Below are 26,992 nucleotides of genomic sequence, written 5' to 3'. Positions count from 1 at the left end.
GAGGAGCTCCGGATGGCAGGCCCGGTCTGACGGCCCGGCGATCGGCTGGGTGCCTCGGGCACTGCGGTTGCTCAAGAAACGTGTAGAAGCGTCCGCAGGGTGGACGTGGCGAGGGCGGGACCGGCAGGGAGGCACACCCGCGGCGACACGGTCTGAGAAATCTGTCACCCCTGCCACCTGAGCCCTGTGCGGCCTGCCCCATACCCCTCGGGGCTGCAGCCAGCCCACCCTTATCCCTGCCTGCTGCTGTCAGACCTTGGATCCGTGCGAGCCCATCTCTCTCCCCTGTTGCCTCTGACTGAAGCTCGGAGACATCAGGACTTGCCTGGACTTTTTTGTTTCCCAGCTACCAAGCGCTCCAACCTATGTGTCCTCGCTCTTTGGGGCCTCTTTTATGGACTCGGGCCACGAGAGTTGGTACCCAGAGCTTCATACTAAAGTGGGAATGGTTGATAGGAGGCAGGACAAGGTGGCATTTGCATCGGAGAGTGGGGCCTGGAGCGGAAAGAGGGACGCTCGGCGGATGACCGTGAGATACCAGCCGTCAGGATTCAGGGCGCCGTGTCTGTCCCCCTGGGGGAGCTCACTCTGAGTTTGTGACTCTGTGCCCCGGGGAGATGCCAGGACTGTGGCTCAGCCGCTTGGCAAGACGTAGCAGGTGGCCCGCACCAGATCCCCACTCCCGCTCTGCCCACAGGCGCTCCCCGCGGGGTCTGCCTTTGCCTCCGGGTAGAGGACGCGGTGGGGGTGGCCGCGGGAGGGTCCTCCCCTCACTGATGTTCCCAGCTCCTGCTTGTGCCTCGGTCCCAGCCGCCCTGAGCTTCCCCCGCTGGCCTCCGGGAGAGTGTGAATAAAGGCCCGCAGTCGAGCGGACGCCCTGGTCCGGGCCGCTCGGCGGCAAACAGTAACACAGCTCCATTTCCAGGCTTTCGTAAAGCAGCGGGCAGAGCTGGCAGGGGCCGGGGACCCCAGGCGACTCCCGCGCCCCTGCCCGGCCAGGGCGCCCTCCCCCTGCCCCTTGGGCGGCACGCAGGCCACATGTCGTGGTTCCTCCACGAGACACCTACACAAATCTGCCTTTTCCTTCTCTCTCCGTGAGGGTATTGGTCCCCCCACCCCGGGAACGGCAGCATCCTGGGGAGAGAAACCCCGCAGACGCTGCTCGGAGCCAGCTTCCCGTCTGGCAGAGCGAGCCATCTTTATGGACGGGAAAATCCACAAACATAATTGCCACCGTGTCTAATTAGGCAGAGCTATGTAAATTGAGCGTTTTTACATGATTAAAATGTCAGCAGAGGCCTCGTAAGGTGTGAGAGGCCCCGGCGTCTCCCGTGTGCCCAGCGGGAGGCACCGCTCACCTGACCCTCCCCGGTTAGAGTGTCCGTGGCCGGATGGGATGGCGAACGTGACACTTGGGCCCCGTTCCGAAGGCAAGGGTGGCTTTCTGTTCTGACGGCTGTGTCGTGCGGCTGGTGCCGAGCCCTGGACGTACTGGGACTCGCTTTCACCTACCCCTGGGCGAGGTCACTCCGTCACCACGGACCCCACCCAGGCTCTCCGTCCCTCCGCGTGCTGACCCTCGCCGGTCACCTTCATCAATTTGGAATGTCTCCCCACAGGAGGGTGGGCCCAGGAAGTTCTCTCGTGGCCTCACGGGACTTACAGGGAGGCGAAGCCAGCGCCTGCCCGGGGTTCCCGGGATGCCGCACCTGCGTTGTCGGCACACGAAGAGATTTCGTGGAGGAGGGTCCACGCAGCTTTGCTCCAGTGTGATGACCCTCGTGGATCACCGCCATCGACCGCAGTCCACGCCGTCCCGTTCCTCGGATTCGGGGGGGAGTATCCTGTGGTCACGGGGTCGGCGTGTCCCCTTTGCTTCATGACAAGCCTGGTGGCAGGCCACACGGGAAATTCCAAAACTGTGTTTTCCTAGAAAATGAGCCCCTTGTAAGCCCTCCAAAGACGCCCACTGCAGGGGAGGCAGTGGCGGGGCCGGGCGGGGTGGAGGTGGGCGTTCCTCGCCAGCCGGTGTTCAGGCATGTTTATGGAGCCCTGGGTAAGTTCACCACGTGTGGCCTGGATGTCGCCCGGGAAGTCCTCCCGCTCTCCTCGCCGGAAAGGGGAGGAGAGGAGACACAAGGGTGCTCTCGTCATGGGGCTTTTGATCTGCACCCCAGACCCTGCCACCCGCCCCTGCCCGCTCCCGACACGGTGGCCCGTCCACGCATGCTGTGAACCCTCAGAGCCGCGTTTCTGGCCACAGGGTCCAGCGCTGGACGTCACAGCCACTCCTGCCCCGGAGCCCAGGCTGGAGCCTTTGGAGCCTTTCTCCACGATAACGCCTCGTGGTCTCTCTTATCACAAAAGCAACATGTCCGTGGTAGAAAACACAAGTAAGGGGGCCCCTGGGGGCCCAGTTGGTTATGTGTCCCACTCTTGCTTTCGGCTCAGGTCGTGATCTCACGGTTTGTGAGCTTGAGCCCCACGTCTGGCTCTGTGTTGGCAGCTCGGAGCCTGCTTGGGATTCTCTCTCCCTCGCTCTCTGCTCCTCCCCACCCACGCTCTCTCTCAAAATAAATATTTAGAAACATGTTTTTTTTAATTTTTTTTTAACGTTTATTTATTTTTGAGACAGAGAGAGACAGAGCACGAACAGGGGAGGGGCAGAGAGAGAGGGAGACACAGAATCAGAAGCAGGCTCCAGGCTCTGAGCCATCAGCCCAGGGCCTGACGCGGGGCTCGAACTCACGGACCGCGAGATCGTGACCTGAGCCGAAGCCGGCCGCTTAACCGACGGAGCCACCCAGGCGCCCCTAGAAACGTGTTTTTAAAGAAAACACAAATAAGCACCAAGAGGAAAAGAGCGGTCCGCCACCCTCGCTCTGGAAGAGACGCGAACACCAGGGCGCACCGCGTGCCCTTCCCTGCGCTCGCCGTGGCCGCTGTGTCCTCAGTTGCAGCAGAGCCGTCCCGACGGCCGAAGGGTGTGGCCCCCGGTGGCGCCTGGCGGTGCATCACCGCCACGGCCTCCCCGCTTTCCGTCGTTGGGATCTGCGCGACTTGTCCCCCGCTGTGGACCTTGCATTGGTTTCGATCTTTTTTTTGAGCCGAGATGTGAGTGCAGGGCAAGAGGAGGCAGGTCAAGGACCCGGGCCTCCCACGGGAACAGCCCGGGCCCCGTGTCCCAGCCCTGGGATGGGAGTCGTGGCAGGACCACCTGCCAACTCCTCCAGGAAGCCCTCCCCGCCTTCTCAGCCCTGACAGGCGTCTCCCATCTCTGCCTCCTCCTCAGAGGCTGGCTGGAGGGCAGGGGCGCACGGAGGCCACCCTCTTCCTGGAGGTGTGCGGTTTGACGGGATGGCAGTGGGGGGTGGGGCAGGGCCCGCCCTCGCCCGGGCTCCGGAGGAGGGCGATGTCAGGGCGGTGCTGGCCGGGGCTCGGCCAGACCCAGCCCGTGAATAAATCCAACTTTGTAATTAAAGTTCCACCGGCGTGGCAGCCGTGCTCACTCGTCTACGTAGGTGGCTGCCCTCCCGGCACGAGGGCAGACACCGGGCGGCCCCAAAGCTGCTCCCACCTCAGGTGACCCTAGCTGGCGCGTTCCTTGGGGTGGAACAGGGATGTCACCCGTGCCCTCGGCTTCGAGGCACCTTGTCAGCCAATCCAGGGTCTCGAGCAGCCCAGAGACAGGTTCGGCCACAGAAGTGAGGGTTTGCTGTTTTAAAACGGCATTTAAGCGGGAGATTTTTGTACAAAAGTCCCAGTTTCTGGATTCTCTGAAAGTTGGGAGGCTCTGGATCCTGGGTCCTGCTCTCCTGAGGCGCCGGGAGGCTGGCCTCTGCCCGGGGGTCCCTGCAGCCCCATCGTCCGGCAGCCACGGGCCCCAGGCCGGCGCCTGTGTTCTCTCACACGAAGCCGCCGGCAAGAGTGAGGGGCAGAAGGGAGAGCGACCCCGTCCCAAGGGAGAGGGGGGAAGAGCCGCGTCTCCAGACAGAGGGAGGGATGTCCCTACGTGGTCACTGTGCCGACCACGCGTGTCGGCCCCCTCCCCGCCCCCACCTGGCCTGCGTCCCCACGCCCTCGGCCGCCAGGGCCCCTGCCCCCACGGCCCCTCCAGTCTGTCTCGCCCACCCCTGCTTGCTCCGCCCGCCAGACCTCGATGGCACCTTCCCAGCTGGTCTCCTGTCCTCACTCAACAGCCAGGGGATCCAGTCCACACCGGATCCGACCACCGCTGCCTTCTCAGACCCTCCTGTGGCTTCCTGTCTCCCCCAGAGTAAAATCCAAATGTAGCTTCTGTATCCTCTGCACCCTCTGGTCCACCTTGCCCCTGCTCGCTGGCCTCCCTTCCCGGCCACGCCAGAGTGCCTGCCTCAGGGCCTTTGCACTGGCTGTTCCCGCTGCCTAAAACATCCCTCCCCAGGATACCCACCAGTTGGCCGATCGAGTGACTCCTTCACAAAGAAGCCCTGTGTGGCCAGCCCGTGGAAGCTAGCGCCCCACGAACCCCCCCCCCCACTCTCGGCCCGCTTCCCTTTCATTCTCCTACAGCCCTTGTCAGTACCTGACGTGGCACGTTTTGCTCACGTATCGGCTGTCTCCTCCCCTGGAGTGATGGTTCCCAGCCAGGGGGATTCCCTCCCCCACGTCTGCGAACAGTTCTGATCGTCGCGACTTGGGGACGGCCCCCCTCAGAGAATGACGTGGCCCCAGATGGCAGCAACACCAAGTGGGAAACGCCCAGAGCATCAGTGCAGGAGGGCGCGGGCCCTGCAGGCCCCGCCGAATCCTGGACTTGAGGAACTAGGGCACGTGGCCCCTCCGTGATCAGGCGTGAGCTGTGTGTGCGTGGCCGTGGCTGCCCCACCTCCCGCCAGTGCAGGTGCTTGTGTCTGTGACCCAGGCGGGTGGCCGGGAGGGTCCCCGAGGAGGAGAAACTCCAGGACTCAGGGACCAAGGCATCTCCTAGGACGGGACAGCCCCCCCACCCCGCCCCCTACCACTGGCTTGTGTCTTCCCAGGGTCTCAGACCCCCGAAATCCTCGGTGGTCATTCCTGAGAGCTCTTCTCCCCTCGGTCCCACAGAGGGAGATGGGGACACAGCCAGGCACCCTGCTCATCCGCTGCTGGGGACTGCGCGGCCACTCCCCGTGCGGCCGAGGGAGGACGCCGTCCCTGAAGTGCTGGAACGTTCTCTCGTTTGCAGAGAGTAACCTGGCGGTGCAGAGGGAGGAGACGGGGGCCGGGTGAGGCTTGTCGCGGCCGCAGCATCGCCGCAGCCCTGGGGGGAGGCGGCCGGCCCCACACACCCCGAGGGTGCGGAGGGCAGTGGAGACGCCCCCCCCCCCGCCTGGTCATGCCCTCCAAAACGCTGTCCCCGCCTGCAGCCCCTCCTGCCCCCCAGCCCCCAGCGGCCACTGTTCCGATGTCTGTCTCAACTGGCTGGCCCTGGCAGGACATGTCACGTCAGCGGGGCCCGAGAGCAGGCGCCTCTGGGTCTGCTCCCTTCGCCCAGTGCCGTGCCGTCAAGGTTCGCCCCTGGGGCAGCACGTGTCCGTGCTCCGTTCCTCCTGGAGCCGCCAAAGTCGTATTGCAGCGTGTGCGTGGACCGCAGCCGGTCATTCATCACGGGTGGATGGGCGTCAGGGTTGTTTCCACCTGTGGCCGCGTGGCCAGTGCAGCTGCGAGCCCTGGACAAGCGTGTGTGTTGGACTCTTTTCCCAGCCCCCCGGGCACGTGCCGAGGCGCGAGGTCGCTGCTCGTGGGGTGACGGGGCTTTCAAGGACCCGCAGCCCATGTTCCTTGGCGGTCACGCTCCCCGCACCCCTTGGGACGAGTCCCAGTGAACAGGAGCAGCAGCCCGTGCCGCCTCCCCCGCCTCCTGCACCCCCTCCCCCCCGTGCCCCCTCTTCCCGCAGTGTCCCTCCCGTGTCCCCTCCTCCCGTGGTGTCCCTCCCGTGCCACCTCCCGCAGTGTCCCTCCCATGTCCCCTCCTCCCCTGGAGTCCCTCCTATTTCCCCTCCTCCCACAACATCCCTCCCATGTCCCCTCCTCCCCCGGCGTCCCTCCCGTGTCCCCTCCTCCCCCGGCATCCCTCCCGTGTCCCCTCCTCCCCCGGCATCCCTACCGTGTCCCCTCCTCCCCCGGCGTCCCTCCCGTGTCCCCTCCTCCCCCGGCATCCCTACCATGTCCCCTCCTCCCCCGGCGTCCCTCCCGTGAGCCCTCCTCCCACGGTGTCCGTCCCGTGAGCTCTCCTGGCTGGTTCTCAGGGCCTGATCCGACACCCAGGTGCTAAGCAAGTAAGCCCCAGGCGCAGGGGGGAGGCCAAGCCCCCACTGTACCCGTAGGTCAGCGTCTGAGGGATGGCAGTTCCAGCAGTGACCACAGTGATAGGCAGGGAAGCACGAGGGGGCCTGTGGCCCAGGGTGGGAGCATCGGGGCACCGGCGGTGACCAGACAGCAGGAGAACCCCAGCCTCATTCAGGGAGGAGGGATGCTGGGAGGGTCTGTGGCTTGCCTGGTGGACGCCGGGCTCTCAGCCTGAACTTACACCTGCATCCCGGCTGCCAGCCCGTTGCAGAGCACCTGCAGCAGACACGAGCGTGGGGGGTGACACGGGCCATTCTCGGGCCGGGGGGGGGGGGGGCGGCGGCCCGGGCCCCTCCGGCACATGGGGGTCCAAGCCCAGGCCTGACGTGGGTCAGGGTGCAGTCCTGGTGGCCGGCACAGGGAGTGGGTAACACGGGGCCCGCAGGAAGCTTTGATGCTTTTCTCGGGCAGGTCAGCCAGCTGCATTCTTGACGGATGTTCTGCAAAATTTAAATGCTGAGCTATGAGGATCTTAAGCAAAAACCCCCGGGACCCCCCACTTTCGATTTTCTTACCTCATCTCAAACTTGAAAATGGCCAGATCCCATTTCGGCAAATTCACTGCACCGGAGGAGGAGGGGTCCCCCTGGGCAGCAGGGGGGCGGTTGGTGGGAGACTCAGGAGGCCCAGGCCCGCCCACTCCCCACCGGCCACCTCCCTGCAGCTCCATCAGGGGCCGATACGGAGATCAGAGGCCCGCTGCACAGCTCAGCCCGTGGAGAAGGACCACTGTGGGTCCAGGGTCATCTCTTTGTCCCAGGAGACCCGGGCGGCAGGTTTTGGGGGCTCCAGACGGCCAGACCCCGGCCACACCATCCACCAGCCATGTGCGCCCCCCTCCCGGGACTCAGTTTGATCCACTGCAAAGTAGGGAGGGTTTCACCCCTGCTCCCCAGGGCCGCTGGAACGTAGGCGCCTCGCGGCAAATGTGGTCTGTGGCGTCGCCAGCCGGAGGCACTAGAACAGCCCTGAAAAACGTCCCTCGCCGTGTCAGGGCTCCCACACCAGGCCTCACGGAAACGATGACACGAAGCCTTATTTAATGAACACATCAACCCGCTGACCATGCCAAAGCCTTCCCGTAAGTAACGACGGGATGGTTATGTAAGGGTATCGTGTCCAAGGACGCCAGGTGACTGGCCGCCTTCCTCGGCCTCTGAATGCCGTTCCAGAAGGGGATTTGGTGCCGCAAAAAGACGACATTCCTGGGTCTGAGAATGTCCTTTCTGAAGCATAAGCAGCAGCACAGTAGCTGAGTGCCTCCCACCCCCCGCAAGCCGGGAGCCTCCAGCCTTGCAAACCCTGATCAGGGCCGAGCTGGCCCGGGTCTCGGAGCCCCGCCCACCGGGAGGCCCAGCTCTGCTGGGGCCTTGCCCACATTTCTTCCTTGGGGGGGGTCGTCTTCCCCCCACCCACTCAGGGCCCAGAGAGTCCCCCACCCACCCTCCAAAAGCAAGACCAGCACACCCTCTAGTGGTGGTGGGCTGCACACACGTGCACACACACATGGATGTACACACAGATACCTTCACACGTGCACACGCATGCACATGTATCTATATGCACGCGTGTGCAGACACAAATGTGCGCACATGGACGTACACGTGGATACATGCGTGTGTGCACATACGTGTACACGTACCTCTATGCGTATGTGTGCATACACGCAGATGTACACATGGATACGTGCGTCACGCATACTCATATACATATACTTGTGTGTGTGCACATATGTGCGTGCACAAACATACACGGATGTACACGTGGATACATGCACATGTGCACGTATGTGTACATGTACCTGTATGTGTGCGTGCGTGTGCATATACAAATATGCACACACAGATGTACACATGGATACGTGCATCATGCATACTCATATACATATACTTGTATGTGTGCACATGTGTGCGTGCACATACACGGATGTACACATGGATACATGCACGTGTGCACTATGTGTACATGTACCTATATGTGTGCGTGCGTGTGCATATACAAATATGCACACACGGATGTACACATGGATACGTGCACACGTGTACACACAAATACACTTGCACACAACCGTACACATTCACATACCTATATACGTGCATACATACGTCCGCATACAGGTACCAGGCACGCACGTTCACGTACACACGCACGTGCACATGATGTGTGTCCCTGTGTCTCTGAGGCCAGTAGCCCAGGTGGTCCCGTGTCGTTTGTGAGTCAATGACTGAGGACACAGGACGGTGTGGAAAAGAGACTTCACATTCCAATCAGACTTTTTTCCTCTCTTCTCTGGCCAGATCTCTCCCTCGGCCTCCAGCCTGTGCCCTCTCGGGTCCTCTGCTCTGGCCCCTTGTGGTGGTGGCCCTGGGAGGCAAAGTGGGGCAGGAGGTTTGGTCGCTCCATGTCTGCTCCACCGGGCCCCCTTCCTTCCCACCCCGGGGGTCAGACAGTCAAAGCCCCAGTGGCAGAGGTCGTGGGGGAAGTCTCACTGAAGGGGACGCTGCCGTGTGCCCTGAGCAAGGCCAGCACAGGGGCGGGGACGTGCCGGCTGTCTCACAGTCCAGGGCTCCGTGATGCGCCAGGGGAAGGGTGCAGCCAGCAACCCGGGAGCGGGGTGGGTGTGGTCCTGCACACCCGCATCCTGCAGGCATCACGTCACTTGCCCACTCGTGCGCCGGGCACTGGCTTGCCAGGCCCCACTTACTCGTTCACTGCTCCCCCCGATGGCACCCACAGGGTGCTCGCCACGGAGCCCGAGCGCCAGGCCGGCCGTGGGGGGCGATGTGACAGTCAGTGTGCACCAGCCTGGGCACGTGTGGCCACATGGCAGGACTGGCAGAGGGACGCCGACCCAGCCGGGTGGCCGGGCTGCCCCGTGATGAAGGACACCGGCGTGCAGGAAGGCCCGAGGTGTCCCCTGCCCTTCACGGGTGGATCCCGCTGAGATTCTGTGCGGCTTGGAAGTCGGTCCTGCGGGGGCGGGGGGAGGAGAAAGTCAGATTAAACCAGAGAACCTTCCAAAGTGAGGCTGCGGGAAACCGGGTTTTGCGCCCGCGTCCTGGTGGGGCAGGGAGCACGCGGGGCGGGGTGCAGAGGGACCGAGGCTCAGGCGTGTGGGGATTCAGGATCGGTTTGCCGGCCTTCCCCCGGCACGGGCACCGCCTCCAGCACCAGCGTCCTAGTCCTCGCCAAGGCAGAGCTGTGACCTGACACAGGTGGCCCCTCTGATGGACGGGAAGGAAGGGCGTCTTCCTTCTGCCCTGGGGACGCGGCCTCTGCCGCGGGCAGGGCCACGAGGCCAGGCCTGGCGGGTTTCTGCGTGTGCCTTGTCCGCACCGGTGAAGGTGAATCCTGACCGAGCTGCTGTCGCGGGCAGTCCGTCGAGGATGGCGCTGGCCACGCTCTCCGTGTACCGTCCGTTCAGAAAGAGACCGCTAGGTGTCTTCACTGATGTTGCCGTGTGGGCACCGTTGGCTCCGTATGCATTTTGTCCACGACAAAAGCCAGAAGGCAACGACGGGTATCCGGAATCCCCACCGGCACGTCCACCTGCCCCTGGTGTGCCCGGTGGTCCCAGCTGTGAGAAGACGCAGGGCCGCGTGGGCAGGGCCGCGTGCTGGGCTGATTTCACTGGGCCTCCTGCCCCTGCTGTTCACACTGCCTGTCCGAGCTTCCCTCTCCGGTGAGCCCTACGCTCCTCGCTCAAGAACCATCTCTGATGCACCTCCAAGGGGAAGCCTCTCCCTCTTTCTAGAGCTCCCTTGTGCCCAGCACAGGGGAAAAGATGTCAGCCACCTCATGGGGTGGTTGTGGTTCTCCTGACATAAATGACAGGTGGTTAGAAGGAGAGAGGGAAGGGGGCAGGATGGATGATGGGGGATAGAGGGATGGGTGGGTGGAGGGATGAATGGGGGTGTGGATGGAGGGATGAGTAGATGGAGGGATGGGTGAGTAGATGGGTGGAGGGCTGGATGGATAGGTGGATGGTGGGACAGGGGGATGGAGGGATGGGGTGTGTGGATGGAGGGAGGGAGGGAGGGATGATGGAGGGATGGGTGGGTAGACGGGTGGGTGGATGGAGGGATGGGTGGGTGGATGGGTGGGTGGATGGAGGGATGGGTGAGTAGATGGGTGGAGGGCTGGATGGATAGGTGGATGGTGGGACAGGGGGATGGAGGGATGGGGTGTGTGGAGGGAGGGAGGGAGGGAGGGATGATGGAGGGATGGGTGGGTAGACGGGTGGGTGGATGGAGGGATGGGTGGGTGGATGGGTGGGTGGATGGAGGGATGGGTGAGTAGATGGGTGGAGGGCTGGATGGATAGGTGGATGGTGGGACAGGGGGATGGAGGGATGGGGTGTGTGGATGGAGGGAGGGAGGGAGGGATGATGGAGGGATGGGTGGGTAGACGGGTGGGTGGATGGAGGGATGGGTGGGTGGATGGGTGGGTGGATGGAGGGATGGGTGAGTAGATGGGTGGAGGGCTGGATGGATAGGTGGATGGTGGGACAGGGGGATGGAGGGATGGGGTGTGTGGATGGAGGGAGGGAGGGAGGGATGATGGAGGGATGGGTGGGTAGACGGGTGGGTGGATGGAGGGATGGGTGGGTGGATGGGTGGGTGGATGGAGGGATGGGTGAGTAGATGGGTGGAGGGCTGGATGGATAGGTGGATGGTGGGACAGGGGGATGGAGGGATGGGGTGTGTGGATGGAGGGAGGGAGGGAGGGATGATGGAGGGATGGGTGGGTAGACGGGTGGGTGGATGGAGGGATGGGTGGGTGGATGGGTGGGTGGATGGAGGGATGGGTGAGTAGATGGGTGGAGGGCTGGATGGATAGGTGGATGGTGGGACAGGGGGATGGAGGGATGGGGTGTGTAGATGGAGGGAGGGAGGGAGGGAGGGATGATGGAGGGATGGGTGGGTAGACGGGTGGGTGGATAGAGGGATGGGTGGGTGGATGGGTGGGTGGATGGAGGGATGGGTGAGTAGATGGGTGGAGGGCTGGATGGATAGGAGGATAGAGGGACAGGGGGATGGAGGGATGGGGTGTGTGGATGGAGGGAGGGAGGGAGGGATGATGGAGGGATGGGTGGGTAGACGGGTGGGTGGATGGAGGGATGGGTGGGTGGATGGGTGGGTGGATGGAGGGATGGGTGAGTAGATGGGTGGAGGGCTGGATGGATAGGTGGATGGTGGGACAGGGGGATGGAGGGATGGGGTGTGTGGATGGAGGGAGGGAGGGAGGGATGATGGAGGGACGGGTGGGTGGATGGATGGGTAAATGGATGACAGAGAGGAAGAAGGGAAGGAAGTAAAGGTTTATCTTTTGTGAGAAAACTTTCGAATGTGGCACGGCACCAGAGTGAAGCTATTTCTATTATTTTTTTACGTCTCCTTGGTTGCAAGTTCTATCCATTTTCACAAGTGTCAGCTGTTTTAGGCATTTACTCAATTCACTTAACAAACGCTGATCGAGGGTCTACTGTGTACCAGGCACTAGGCTGGAGTCCAGGCACACAGCCTCTCACAGATGGGGACTGAGGCCTGGCAGGCTGGCCTCCGTGCCGCCGCGCCTCTCGGCCCCTCCCCTCGTGCCTGTGGCCCTGGAAGGCCTGTTGAGGAGCCCTGATTGTGCCTCCCCACCCCCCATCCAACGGATCGGTCCCCTAGAAGGAGTGACCCAGGCGTGCACAGAGGAGCGGTTTCCTGCTCCTCCAGGGGCTCCTGTCACCACCTGGAGTGACAGCCAGGGGGAGGAAGTGGGGGGAGGATGGGGGCCAGGAGCCAGCACACCCCCACCCCCACACGCGTCCTGACCCTGGAGTGGGCTGCACCGGGCCCCCAGGCCACGGTCGCATGGGACAGTGGCCTTGACTGGTGGGAGGACAGGGCAGGTTCTAGGTGGGAAACAGTGTGTGGACGCTCCCGAGCCCCCAGAGCCCCCACCCCAGTGCAGGGCCCAGCCAGATGGACTTGGTGAGCCCAGACACGCTCCTCCCAGCTTGGGGAGGGGCTGCCACGCTGTCACCTCCGAGCAGCACATCCCTCCTCTTCCAGAAGCCTCCCCCGGTTTCCCCCGCCCTGGCTCCCGGAGAAGCTTGTGGTGTCCCTGCCCAGCCTGCCCCGGGGGTACCCGGCTCATGCTGTCTGGTGTCAGAGCCCAGGGCTGACGCACGCCTTCTGTCAAGGGCCAGACAGTGACCGTTGTAGGCTTTTCCGGCCACGTGATCTCTGTCACGGCCACTCAGCTGTTGTCGTGCAGAAACAAGCCACAGACAGCGCGCTAATGAGCGGACGTGGCCCTGTGTCAGTACAACTTTATTTACAGATTAAATAAGCAGTGGTAGGGAGATTTGGCCCGAGGGCCATAGTTTGCTGACCCCTTGTATACGCTTGTTGGATCACGTGATTTCTCTCCAGGCCCCTCAGCGACTCCCAGCTGTCCACAAATGTCCAGACGCCTTATCAGGCACCAAGGGACCTCAGTGGACAAGCTCACTATTCCTCAGCATCTCTGTTGTCACCGACGGTCGCTTAGGAACATTTAATGCTCTGTGTGGTGGGCACTGCAGTCGGCTTTGGGGACATGGTGGCGAGTAAGACAGCCGTGGCCTCCCAGAGCTCCGTCTGGTGAGCACAGACAACGATGAAACGATGGCACAAAACCGTGAACTCAGAACCCTGTTCTGGGCCGCGGATGTGGAGGCCGGTGTGAGGGCGGCTCAGGGAGCCCTGGCGTGTCCGTGGGATTGCCCCTCTCTCTGCAAAGTGTCCATCCCTGGTTTCCCGAACCCCACGCGACACGGTGCTCTCGGGCCCCCCCGTTCTCCCTGCTGCATCGGCACCGATGATCCGCGCCTCCCGAAGCCGGGAACGCCGAGACGAGAGCAGCCAGGCCGCTCCGGGCCGCGCGGTGGCCCCACAGCAAGCGGAGGGGAGCGTTCTCCCAGCGGCTCGGGAGCCGAGGGCGGCCAGGGCCCCTGCGGGCAGCGTCCCGCCCGGCAGGGGCCGGCCACGGGGAGCGTGCGTGTTGATGGAAAGAATGGGCCGGAACCCAAACTGATGCCCGCTCCCTCCCGCCCCTGTCCCTCCAGAAAGTGCAGCAGTACACAGTCATTGTCCAGGCCACAGACATGGAAGGGAACCTCAACTACGGCCTGTCGAACACGGCCACGGCCATCATCTCGGTGACGGACGTGAACGACAACCCGCCGGAGTTCACCACGAGCACGGTGAGTACGCAGCTCACGGCCGTCGGGTGCGGCTCGTGCCGCTTCTCCCCTCCCTGAGTGTGATGGAGGGACGGACGGCGGGGCCGCGACGGCCCTGGGCAGCGGGAGGCCGACGCGGAGGGGGCCTCCCCGGGGTCTGCGGCGGGAGACAGGCGGGAGGGCCTGCCAAGGCTCTGCCTCCGGGGGTGGGTGCGGGGGGACGTGTGCTCCGGTCTGGCACCGCGAGGCCCGATGTTGAGCCGCAGCGGACGCTCTGAGAAGTGCCCGGGACAGACTGGGCTGGACACTCCCTCCGGAGTTGACCCGTGGTTTTGGGGCCCGGTCGCTTTGGGAGGCATGCGTGCGGCTGCGTGTGGCCGTGTATGCAACGCGACCTCTTGGGTGGGGGGGGCTCCTGCAGGAGCAGAACGTTGCCGTGAGCAGAACGTCGTGGAGGGTGGGGACACGCCGGGCATTCCTCCCCCTCAGGCAGGGCTGCCCACACCAGGCTGCTCCCGGCCTGGGTGACCAAGTGCGCTTGGTGGGCATTCATGCGCCTCCGTTCTGAGTCTAGAGCCCACGAGTCACAGAGACCAGCTGCGCTCGCTCGTGCCGGCACGTCCCAGGGGCAGGGCCCCGGGGTCGCAGATTCAACAGCGCTGCCCCGCCAGGAGCCCCTCCCCAGGAAATCCTCACGGCCCACTCAGTGCCCGGCACGTTTGGTGACCCCCTCCTGTGCCACCCAGCCGTCTTCGGGGGGCCGGCCCTGCTCTCTCCCCACTCACTGGTCCACACCCTCCCCGGATGACTGCCCGGGTCCTTGGCGAGCGGCGCTGTGCCCCCCCCGCGAGGGCAGGCGGCCGTCCTCAGGTGTGGCGGGTGCAGGGGCCAGGATGGGCAGGAGGGAGGGTCAGGTCAGCAAGGGCCCCCAGAGTGGTGCTGGCTGGCAGCTGCCACCCCAGGGTCTCGGGATGGCCTCTCAGAGCCACCGCCTCTGCTGGGGTCCAGGCTCCCGGAGGGCCGACTGGGTGAGCGGGCCACGGCAATAACGGTGACAGTAATGGCGACAGCACAAGCCACGCTGGGAGCCTTCCCCTGCCAGGCTCTGGTCCCCCCAACCTTGTGAGGGTCAGGGCCCTCGCCCGACAGTCCCTCAGTGACAGAGGCTCAGAGACACGAAGTCACTTGCCCAGACCCTCACTGCTAGCCCGTCAGTGGGAGCGGCTGGATTGGAGCCCAGAAGCTGCACCTGCTGTGCAGCGAGGGGGGAGGGGGGAGGGGGAGGGGAAGGCGGTGGGGAAACAGAGAGGAGACCCCTCCTCCTCCCCGAGAAGGCGGTCAGCGCCAGGAAGACACCTCACAGGCCAGAGTCTGGGAGACGAGAGCCTCCCTGGGGTCCAAGCATCTTCTCCTCCTGCTTCCCCATGCCCCACGCCCCGAGCGCTCCTGTCCCCGAATCGCAGAGTCCCCAGACCCCACAGCCCTGTACCTCCACCCCCCTCCCCAACTTCCCACATCCCGGAACCGGCGGGGTGGCCTTGCCTGTGGGGGCGCAGCGCCATCTAGCGGGCGGACGGTAGCTTGCACGCGGGCGGAGCTGCTGATCCACAGCCTACCTGGCGAGGAGCGGGCTGGCTTCCGCGGCCACCTGCTCTCCTGGGCCAGTGGGCAATGGCGGGAAAGGCCCTGGGCCAATGTCCCGGGGAGTCTGGACATGGGTGAAGCGGCCCCGAGCGACCCTGGAAGGAGAATAATGCCCAGGCTGCAGGCCCCAGCAGGGCCTGGCGCACACCTGGCCGGGCAGACCTGTCTTCTGGACATGCCAGGCCCGCGCTAGCGCCTGTGACCACAGCACCCTCGGGAGCAGGACGCCTCCCAGAGGTGACCTTGTAGTGAGGGGCGGAGCCAGCACCACGCCAGGCATCTGACATCGACCCTGGCGGTTGCGCCGAGTGGGTGGGCACCTTGGACACTCAGAACCCACCTTCCGCCTCAGGGGTCTCAGGTGGTCCCGGGCGGGTGCCCAGGCAAGAGGACACTGTTCCCGGGGATACGCTCATGTCCTGGTGCCAACTGCGAACCCTTGTTGTCTGCTGGGGTGGTGGCACCAGCCCTCGTGACCGCCAGGACCCCCAGGAAACAGCCTCGGGACCTCCACTGTCGCCACGGGAACAGGGCAGAAGGAAACCAAGCCAGCTGTCCCTGTTGGTAGTGAAGGATGTGCTTCCGGGCATGGGCCACCATGGCGACCCGGGGAGTCAAGGACTCAGCCCAGCCCTCCTGGTCACCTCCAGCCACCACGGGGTTTGGCAAAAGCTCCCAGAGACCGGACAGGATGCTCAGAGCCCCCAGCTGCCTCGAGATCCTGGTCCGCACTTGCACCCAGGTGCCCTGGAGAAGGTGTGGCCACCCGGGGAGGGCAGGCGATGGCACAGACCGGTGGCTGCAGCGACAGGCGGAAAGGCAGAGGGCTCCAGCATGGGGCAGACCAGAGCCTGCGCCCACCCTCCTGCCCCCAAACAGCCTGATTCTTTTACGCCCAAGATGGTCGGCCGCTGCCTAATACACCAGGAGCCAAAGTAGACACAGCCCATCGGCTCCAGACAAGCGCTCCCAGAGAGACCTCTTGGTCTCCGGCTTCGAGTCGGATGGAGATCTTGCCGATGCTATTGAGGTGTGACGGGAATGCGGCATAACGCACGGACCTTCCGGGAAACGTTCCCACCGGCCAGGAGCACAGGCCCGTGCCCGTCCCCAGAGGCAGCCCCCACCCCTGCGTCCATCGCCAAGGTGACCTTTGCTTGTCCTACGACATCACATGGATGGAGTCACGCGGGTCGCGCAGTTCTGCGGAGCCAGGCTTCTCTCATCCAACAGAACGCCCGTGGAGCCCACGTCTGTGGTTGCACCCGCACGGTCGGACAATCTCCCGCGTTCCTGGGGGTCCCCCGTGGCCAGCTCAGATCTTTGGACCATCTGTGAGCACCCCGTCCGTGGATGCCCTCCTTCGTTTAATCATTTTCTCTGTTTTAAAGATTGTCCTGAATGACAGTAGTTCACGATAGCTAAACTTTCTGTTTCATGGAGGAAAACTGTATCGATTATAAGGGAAAGGGAATGTATGGAAGTAAACAGAGTAAACATAAAGGGGGAGAGAGAAGGGTTCATGCATCACTTCGGGTGCTCACCACATCCAGCCTCCCGGCTGGGGAGGCCCCACGGTGAACGGCCCGGGTGGGGTCCCGATTGAGGGTCCTGGGCAGAGCGTCCTCCCCTCGGGGGAGACTTCCAGCTAGCTCTTCCCGCCAGGGCGACGGATACACCGCCCGTGTGTGGTCCCTGGTTGGTCACGAAGTTTGTCTCGGTGCCGTCCCCAGCCAGCTGGGTCTTCTCTGCGTCTCTTACGGCATCACTATCCCAGGAACCTGGGCGGCTGCGCATCCTTCTTCCCTCCCTGATGCAGTCCAGGCGGCCAGCCCGGTCCGGCTCCAGGAGGCGAGGCAGTTAACCCTCTTGGCGTCAGGAACAGAGGGGCCCGTTCTGATCCCAAGTCCAGATACGGAGCGTGAGCCAAGCGAGCCGCCGTGACTGCGTGTGCAGCTCTACGCACAAGGCCCACAAACGAGTTCTAGGCAGAGTGGAGACCAGGCTGAGCTTCCAATGAGGTAGTTCGCACACACGGTAGCGTAACCGAAAAGCTACCAAGGGAGCCACCGTGACGAAGGCGCCCCGCTCCGTACCTGGTGTCCTCCGACTTATGTTCTTTCACTCACGATGTGTCTCGGAGACCCTCCCGTGTCCGTAGATTCTGAGTGGCCTTGGGATGTCTTCAGTGCTCGTTTGGGAATAACGTCAGGCTCACACAGAGTCGTCGGAGCAGGAAGGAGACACGGAACAGCCACGTGCACTGGCCACCATCGCGTGTCCTCCGTGTCCCCGTGCCACTGCTGTGTCTGCAGATGGCCGCCCGGACCGGGGACGGAGCCGTAGCATCATGGCTGTCACGCCTAGAAGCTTCTGTGTGTTTCCTAAAAGGATACCCCGCCACCCCCGACGTGGCCACGGTGGTCATGCCTAGAAGCTTCTGTGTTTCCTTAGAGGACTTTCCCCCCGACGTGGCCTTGGTGGTCACGCCTAGAAGCTTCTGTGTTTCCTGAGAGGTTTTCCCTGACGTCGCCACGGTGGTCATCACATACATGGCCAGTGCCCCTTTTTCCACCAGAGACGACTGAGGCCCAGAGGGCTAGTTCCGGGCTGCCCGAGGTCACACAGCGAGACAGTCAAACCCAGAGCGCCTGCTGCTTCGGGCCCCGCCTCTGCCACGTGGCTGTCCTGTCCCCTCCTGAGGCGGAGCACGTTCAGCGGCCACAGCGAGGGCCCCCAGCTGCCCCACACCCGCTCCTGCGGGCAGGCCTGCGGGGGGACCACCTCTGCCCCCCCCGGCCCAGCCCCAGCCCAGCTCTGCCAGCCCGAACCCCATCTTCCCCTCCACACGCAGCCGCACTGAAACCCCCGCGGGCTCCCCCAAGTGCCAGTCCTGGGAGGGCCGAGGAGGGAGCGAGGGGAGGGAGCACTGTGTGGGGCACCAGGAGGGGGGATGCACCAGGAGGAGGGCACCCCTTGATCCGCACACACCTCTGAGAAGCGGGCGCCACGGAAGCGCACGGAGACCCTGGAGAGAAAGTGCATCTGACCCCAGACGTGACCCCCGTCCAGGCAAAGGGCAGGTGGGCACAGCCTGGCTCCCTGGGACGTCCCGCCTGCCCCTCCTGTGCCCCGGCCGGCCTCGGGCAGGCCCCAGCCCTGGAGTGGGCGCAGGGTCCGAGAGTCAAGGCGGAGTGCTTCAGCGGTACCTCGGATCCTGACGTCCGCCAAGACAGCGCTCAGGGGGCGGCCTCGCTACGGTCAGACCCGAAGGCCACTGCGGCGGGGGGTGGGGAGGAGACCAGTTTCCGGGCAGGAGTGCGCGCCCCCCCCCCCACCCATGTGCTAACGTCCTGGTAACTGGGTCACATGGCAATCGTGGGTTAGGTTCGGGGGTCAGGGTGGCCCATGGTGTGTCCCTGGAGACGGGTGACAGGCGGGGCCCAGGACACTGCTTGGCACAGGGGTGGTGGGCGGGGCCGAGGGCCGGCCGCATCCCCGCACAGCCAGGCTATTTTTATCGAGCTTAATCAAGAACAATCAGCAGAAGCTGAGGAGATGGGGGGATTTGCATGATCCAGTTCCTACCCTTAAATGTTAATTAAAAGTCATTTTCCCTGTGCGTGTGCTGCCGCCTGGTGCCTCCGCCGCAGGGCTGGCGGGTTGTATGGCCACTGGACACTCAGCACCCCTCGAGGGTGAGCATGGGGGTCAGCTGGGCGGGGGGGGGCTGGTGGCCCCCAGGACGCACTCAGCCCCGAGGACCTCCTGCCGGCTTCGTCCTCGGGTCCCGGAGTGGAGCCTGGATAGCCGGGGTCCCAGGCCCCTGCCACCAGCTCAGCCACCCTCCCCCTGACTCGCCTGGAGTCAGGAGGCCCCTCACGAGCCCCCCGCCTGGTCCCTCCTAGCCCTGTAACCTGGGCTGATAGCCGGACCTCTCTCAATGTCCCCACTTTACACAAAAGTGTCATCGGTCCCAAGGGGATGTCAGGAGCGTCCACTGGTGTCCGTGAAGGTTTACGCCTGGAACCATGCTGCACTCTGAACGTGCCACGGGCGGCCGCCAGCCCGTCACAGCAGCACGAGCAGGCCCCCGCCTTCACACACTGGAGTCCTGCCCTAGCTCTCACTCTGCAGGCGAGGGACTCACAGCAAAGTCACTAGAACTCTCCCTGTCAGCCCAGTTTCCTCATCTGTTGGCGGGGGAGGGGGGGTGGATAGAAGCCATTAAGATGCATTATTTTGGCAGTTTAAAACCTGGCAGCTGATAAGACGCGTTTCCTCTTTTCTCTTTATTTGAGAGGGAGAGCAGGAGAGGGGCAGAGAGAGTGGGAGAGACAGAGAATCCTGAGCAGACTCCACACTCTTGGCACAGAGCCTGACTGGGGGCTCGATCCCATGACCCTGGGATATCATGACCTGAGCAGAAGTCAGGAGTCGGATGCTCAACCGACTGAGCACCCCCCCGCGGCACCCCCGCTGTACGTGGTGACCGCATGGCCTGCTTCCCGTCCCCAGAGAAGCATGGATGAGATTACATGTGAAAACAATTAATGTGGTTAAATTAAGTAATTTAGTTAAATTCAAGTCAGTGTTAAAAACAAAAGGGCATGTGATCATGGCGGTCCCCCCCACCCCCGCCGCCCCGTTCTCTGGAGATGGGACAGGAGGACAGCGAATGTGGAGGCCAGCACTTGGCCCCCAGCGAACTCCGCCCTCCCCGGGGCTGGCTGGGCCCGCACCGCCTGAAAGTGGGCCCGCTCTGGCCCCCCAGGTCCTGTGAATCCCAGGTCTCCTCAGCTTTTCGACTTACGTCCACAAACCCAGGAGAAGGGAGAGATTTGAACTCAGCATGAGTTCCTGAGAATCAGAATTTGGCATCTCAAAACGGGCACGGACTCAACACCCTTAACTGCGCACGGACACTCAGTGCAAAGTTCTGCCATAAATAGTTACTCGGATCTCCTCCGAGCACCAAGAGACGGCAGGCGGGAGCGCCCGTCCCCACCCGACATCACATCCCACCACAAGCCCTTCCTGCCATGCCGGTGTCCGCTTCCCAAAGATGACACGTTCTTCGACCCCCTGGGTCCCCACCCAGCCGGACTGCAGGCAGACATGGGGGTCAGAGGCTGGAGCCAGAGTCCCGGCTGCTAACCGGTCTCCCACACAGACCAGTCGCTAACCTCAGGCAGGTCCGGGAGGCCCCGTGCCTGTTTCCTCCCCTGTGAGGTGGGGCGCACCCCCGTGCGCTATCTGCCTCCTCTGGGGACAGCTCCTCGGGGTGGGGACAGAGGCTCAGCGGGACATCCTGGCCCCCAGACCTCAGTCCCTCCCCTGTGATGTGCAGGGTGAATAAAGACAGCCTTCAGGTTGCTTCTGGATCAGGGCCACTGGTCCTCCAATCTGATTCTGATCTGAACTCAGAACCCAGCAGAAACCATCATGGTTTTACTGGATACAAAAGTAAATTCTAAACAATAAAACCATTGGAATCTCCAGAGGCGCATCCGTAGTTACATATGCCAGCAGAAGCCAAGGACAAATGGAGGGGCAGTGCTGGTGTGTGCCCGGGGCGGTGGGGGGGGGGGGGGTCCACGGAGACCCCTCCCCAGGTGCCCACCCAGCACCACAGCCCCATCCTGGCCAGACGGGGACTCCCGGGGCCGGCTCTCCAGGCTCTGCTAATGACTGTGGCACGTCCCTGAGTTCCAGGTCAGGGAGGGCACCCCTCCTTCCCGGTTAGATGCCCCACCAGTGCAGGGGGTGCGGACTGGAGAGGAGGGGGTGTCCTGCATCCCAAGAGGCTGCTGGGGGAAGGTCAAGTCCTCCGGCCCACGCACGCGTCTTTTAGGACTTTTAGGACCAGCCATGGTTCCAAGTGATCGGAACAGAAACAAAAACACAGCCTCACGGGTTATGCTGTGGGGTGTGGACAGGCTGGCATTCTCCATCCTCTCTGAATCCTGCTGGGCTTCACTGTCCCCACCCAAATCCTCCTCTATGCTAATGTGACCTTCCCCTGGGAGCCCTGCGGATTTCTGCCTCCGAGCTGTGTTTGTGCTAGATGAAATCCTCCCCGCCCCCGGGGATGGGGCTACATTTGAATTCTGGATTACCATCTAGGCGAGACACTGTGTTCCAGTGATCTTAAAATTCCTTCTTTCCCAAATATCTGCCTTCGCATCCCATGAGGCATGGGAGAGGCTTTCCCTGTGCCCGAAAACCTGAAAAAATTAAATTAAAAACTCATTATGGCTAGGGGAAGGTTAATAAGAAAATCCTAAGCCAGATTTATCAGCTTAAGGCCCTTCTTTGTGAACCTTTATTAAACTCGCATGAATTAAAATAGACTCTTGGAATAAACTTCACCCAGAGTCTGGGAGGAATCGGGCTCCGGGACACACAGGTCTCGCCTGTGCCGTGAAGCTCTGGGACGGACCCCACACCCCGGAGACAGAGACAGAGCAGAGCAGACAGAGATGCCCATCGGGCCAGCTGTGGTGACCCGTGGGGGCACACCCAAAGCCCGGCTCTTAGGTGACACTGCCCGGACCCACCCCAGTCATCTAAACAGAGAGGAAAGCTGCCGGAGGCTGTGAGCAGTCACAAGACCCGAGGGCCCGCCGTGTCGGGCACGGAGGCTCCAGCCGGAGCAGCCCCTCCTGTTGCCCACGCTGAACTGGGTGCCATCCCCGTAGGGGCCAGCGCACAGGGCCTCTCCGTCTCGCTTCGGAATCAGCCAGGCAGGCGCATGCGACCGGCAGGTCCTAGGCCACCTGACCAGCTCGTGGCCGTAGAGGAAGCTGCGAAAGCAAGTTTGTAGAAAATAAAGAAAGGGATTCGGAAGGCGCCAGACAGCCAGGCAGCCTAACAGTCTTAACCAAAAAGAAACTTAACCAAAAAGTTACTGACTCTGGCGACTTAACCAAAAAGAAAACTCCTCGGGTCTCAGAGGCCAAAAACCAAGCACTGACTTCAGGCACGGCTGGACCCAGGCCCCACGAGCCGCCGGGAGCCTCCCTCGGGACACGCCTCCTCTGGGCTTGGCACCCTCAGGCTGCCGATGGCGGCCCCACCGCACCCGACGCTTTCAGGCAGGTGTGGGCGCAACACCCAGGCCAGAGACGGCACCAGAACTCGGTGAGCCCCGGTTGGCTGGTGGAGGCCACGTGCCCATTTCTGAATCACCGAGGTGGGGAGAATCGCGGCCTCGAGAGGGGTCCGCGATCTTTTCTGTAAAGGGCGCAAAGCCATCACTTCCAAGTCTGGGAGCTCCAGGTCACAATCAGTGAACTCCGCCACAGGCAACATGTAAATGAAGGGACGTGGCTGTGTGCCGATCAAACTTTATTAACAAGACGGGCTATGGCCTGAACTTGGCCCTGTCGTTTGCCAGGCCTCCATTCCCACCAAGCCCCTCACGAGAGTCCGGGCGCCGAGGCCCCAGGACCACAGATGCTCTGGGTCATCCCTACCTCTGAATTCCTGGACGTTCCGGGGAGGGCACACGTTGCTCGCCGGCTCCCCCCCTGCCGCCTGGGAGGTGGGCAGCGGGCGTCCCTGGCCCCGGTCTTCAGTTGAGGAAACCCGCTCAGAGGGGCCGAGGGACCCCCTTAAGCTTCCGCGGCTCCTTGAGGCCAAGCCAGGCCTGCGCCCACCTGGACGGGCTCCCTCGGGCAGTGGCTTCGCCCGGTGTGGTAGGTGCTCTTTGCCGCTCCCGGGGAGCTGGGCCCTCCCTCTGCGGCCAGGGAGCTGTGCTCAGGGCCCGGAGCCGGGCCGGGCAGTGTGCCAGGCCCTTCGTGCCCGTTCTCCATCCCCGAGCCTCGCGGGAGGCGGCGTGCCCGTTTTGTGGATGACAAACTCGGTTCTCATTCAGCCCAGGTCGGCAGCCCCCGGGTGGTCACAGCCTCCAAGAGTGCCTCCTGCACTGGGGACACGGTGACATCCGGCAGAGGGCATGGCCCTGGGTGCAGCAGGGAGGCCGGGCGAGCGTCCACCAGTGGCAGGTGTGTCTCCGGAGGCTCAAGCGACAGCAGGCGGTGGGACCTAGGCCTGCTGGCTCAATGCGGTTAGCAGACTGGCCCCAGCAGGGGGCCTTGAGTCTCCCGCCCCCCACCACCCCCCGCGAATGCAGGGGGGCCACTGTGCCGGCTCCAGGCCTTCCGCTCCTTCCTCTGCCCGGCTCCCACCTCCCTGAGGACCACTGGGGGACGTCACCCCACACCTGTGCTCCTCCCGAGAGCTCCAGGGACCAGGGCACCCCGCATGCATACATGCACGCACACACTGCCCGAAGCAGCCCTGTGCCCCCCCAGGACGACCCGCCTCCTGGCCCCCAGCCCCCCAACCCTCCTTTGCACTCTCCAGGCCTCGTGGCCAAGCCTCGGCAAAGTGCCCTCTGAATGCCCTGCCCCCATGGTCCTCTACCTGAGGCCTCTCCGCCCCAGGACCCCGCCCCACCCACAGCGATGGCAGGGCCGCTCCCTCCCCAACAACAAGTGCCTGGGACCCCAGTCAGGCAGGGCTCCGCCTCCCCCCTCCACGTTGGGTCTCTGGCCACTGGGCTGAATAGCCCTGCTGTCCCTTGCCAGGACCTTGGTGCTGTGCACTGTGGCACCCCACAGTCCCACGAGGGTAGGGGCCGGCCCCCTTGCTCCGGGCTGAGTCCCTGGGGTCCTGGGGATGGAGGGAAGAACGCCCACCGGTGCGCCTCCCGGAGGCCGGCCTCCGGGGCCGCAGCTCCCGCTGGTGGAGGCAGGCTCGGGAGGACAGCGGCAACCGGGACCTGCTGCAGGAACGGGAGCAGCCGCAGGCCATTAGCTCGGAATGGTCACGGGCACCAGCACCCCCGAATCCCACAATAGGATCTCGTGCTGCTGCGTGGGACGGCGTCTGAGGGCCTGGTGGGAGAGATCCTTCTTGGATAAATTCACAATTGTTCTTGCTGACAAGGTGATGCTATCAGGGTTTGAAGACTTGCGAGGACCAGGTGACGAGGGCCCTTTGTGCGCGCCTGAGCGGCTGGGTTGTGGTGTTCCCCGCAGGACGTCGATGCCCAAAGTCCAGGAGGCTGACACAGGAGCCTCCCCTGAGCCTGTGAAGTGCAGGTGAAGGTCTGTGCTCTTGCCTTGGGTTGAACAGAGCCCTTTGCAGCCCCGGAGGCAGCCGACCTTGCCGGGGCTCCGGTTCCTCCTTCGCTGGGCCTGAGGCCCCAGGTCCCCGGAGCCGCACACCAAGCACACACTGACCGAGCTGCAGGGTTCTGACCTCCAGGAAGCCAGAAAGAGCAGAGCCACCAGCCCCGACGTCACTGACCCACAGAACCACCGATGGCCACCCTCGGCCTTCAGGCTCCCGGTTCTGGGAAGTCAACCCCTGTGTTCAAGGCACTGTGGCCCAATTTTCTGTTCTTTGCACCCAGAACCCCCTCGCCAACGACCAGCTGAGGCCCGAATCTTCGAGTGCCCGGGGCAGAAACCAGTGCGGCAATCCAGGCCCAGAGCCGGGCTGGAGGGGCCCAGTCTCTCCCAGGATGATCCAAGCTCCCGAGGGAGAGAACCGGAGGCCGGATGCCACACCCACCAGCTGGCGTCTGTCGCCCGGGGGGAGGGGGTCCCCTCAGAGCCAGCCAGCCAGCCCCGCACGGGGGCCCCGTGTGTAGGGGCCTGGCCCTTGGGCTGCCGTCAGCCCCGGACGCAGAGTGTCAAAGAACCCAGATGGTAACTGCAGAGTCCGAGCCGTGAACGCACTCAGGTGGTGGAGGACGTGTGACCGGCTGCCTGACACCCCCCGCCGGGCGTTTCGAAACGCACTCGGGGTGGTGAGTTCATTCTGGAGCACAGGCCAAGGCCCACCGCTCCCTGGGTGCACGGGAAGACCGTCCTCCGCGTAAAGCGACACCATGCCTGTCCTGGGGGGCGAAAGGGCATTTTGGGGCCGCGGCCCCCGGGTGGGCACAGGGCAGCCTGTGGCCGGGAGGCCTCGTGCACCGCGGGTGGGGGTGACGGGGAGTCCTGTGAGGCTCGGGCACCACTTCTGCTGAAACTAGGCAGGCACGGAGGGGGCCCGGGAGGACGAGGGCTGGGAGCCAGGCTGCCTGGGGCCACTCCCAAGACTGTCTCTGGATTCCTTCCTCCCCGGCCGGTGACCCGGCCCACGGGGACAGGGGGCTGGTCCTCAGGACTGGCACTCTGCACCCCACTTTGTGGTGCCCCAGGGTCTCTTAGCCTCTCTTGCTTCATCTGTAAAATGGGGGTGAGAACAGGGTTACCCTGAGGAGACGGCATGGGCAGCGCCCGGCAAGGTGCCGGGACGGGGGGCAGGGGGCGGGGAGCCCGGGCAGGACTTTCCCGGGAAGCCCTGCACTCTGCGAGCACGTGCTGTGGTGTCTCGTGTGCCCAGCTGTCACACGGGCCTCCGGGCACACGGGGAAGGTCTGAAGGGGGTTCAGGAGGAAGGCTGGTGCGCACGTGTGTGCAGATGCCCGTGAGCCTTGGTCTGCAGATGGTGGGTACGGCTCTGAGCCCCGGGCCAGCCGGGGGCGGGGGCGGGGGCGGGGTGGGGGGGGGGCCCAGAGGGCTCTCAGCAGCCACCGTGCGCACCAAATGGGCCCACTTGCGGGCGACAGGGGGTGCATCCCCGGGGCTGGTCGAGAGGCCCCACAGGGTGAGAACACCGTCTCCTTGTGTTCTGCAGTACGCAGGGGAGGTACCCGAAAACCAGGTGGAGGTGGTGGTCGCAAACCTGACCGTGATGGACCGAGACCAGCCCCACTCGCCAAACTGGAACGCCTTCTACCGCATCATCAGCGGGGACCCCTCGGGGCACTTCAGCATCCGCACGGACCCCGTCACCAACGAGGGCATGGTCACCGTGGTCAAGGTGGGTGCCCTCCTCGCTTCCTGCCAGCCGTGGCGAGCTCCGCCCCGGGGCCGCGACCCTGGGACCCACCTGCTGGACCGGAGGCGGGCTCCCGGGGACCTGGTCGTGTGACCTGCAGGGACTGGGTGGCCTGGCCTGCCACCCCACCCCCACCCCCCAGAGACCACTCTCCTGTCCCCTCCCTGAAGGCCACATCCCTGCCTCAGTCCAGGAATGGGTGAACCCCATCCCTGGATCCCGGAGATAAATCCAGCTCAGCCACAAAGGAGTGTTTCCTCGTCCGGCATGGTGGGACTTGTTTGTCTAACGTCTGAAGATTTGTCATGTACCTGTCTGAACAGCTGAGGCCTGTGCCTTCCCTTCCCCGTGCTGTGTTGATCCAGGATTTGGTGTCGCGATTTATAGACAAATGTCAAGAACGGTGTTGGGGATGGGAGTGTGACGACGGGGGGGGGGCAGGGTGAGGGGCTTGAGGGGACTCCTGCGTCCCCAGCGCGGTCCGGGAGAGAGGACTGCGCGCTCATCAGAAGTCACAAGTGAGTCCTACCACATGTGCACCTAAGACTGAGTTTCACGGCCCTTAACGCCGGGCGCACAGGCGGCCGCACCGTCCCCACGGAGCCCGGACCGTGTGTGCAGATGGCATCCGTCACCCGCACCACGCTTCTCCGTTTTTCCTTCTTTGCGTTGTTACCCACGCGGGGCTTTCCTCCAGGCTCCCGGTTCAAAGTCTTTTTAAGGCAAGATGGGTGTTGGAAAGCACGTTCGGGTTAATTTTGCGTTCTTTGGTAAAGACGGCATCCTTTCAGACGTTGTCTTGCAGAGGAGGGTGGCCAGGAGGGGGCGCGGGCGGTGGGGGGCAGTCAGGGGGGGGCGGCTGGC

At 63.6% G+C, this 26,992-nt stretch overlaps 1 protein-coding gene across 2 annotated transcripts in view; it reads left to right on the top strand.

Annotated features, from left to right (window-relative positions):
• The window catches only part of CDH4 (cadherin 4), a 541,742-nt gene that overhangs the window by 498,061 nt on the left and 16,689 nt on the right, over positions 1-26,992 (top strand). For both annotated transcript variants that reach the window (XR_006292859.1, XM_043553542.1), the window contains exons 8-9: positions 13,466-13,603; positions 25,925-26,110. Coding sequence is in view for 1 of the 2 variants with exons in the window: in XM_043553542.1 (XP_043409477.1) it covers positions 13,466-13,603; positions 25,925-26,110 (324 nt within the window). In the remaining variant the exon portion in view is untranslated. The remainder of the gene's footprint in view (positions 1-13,465; positions 13,604-25,924; positions 26,111-26,992) is intronic.

Source organism: Prionailurus bengalensis, chromosome A3 (assembly GCF_016509475.1).
Source record: "Prionailurus bengalensis isolate Pbe53 chromosome A3, Fcat_Pben_1.1_paternal_pri, whole genome shotgun sequence".
NCBI lineage: Eukaryota > Metazoa > Chordata > Mammalia > Carnivora > Felidae > Prionailurus > Prionailurus bengalensis.
This window is presented reverse-complemented; position numbering and strand designations above follow the sequence as displayed.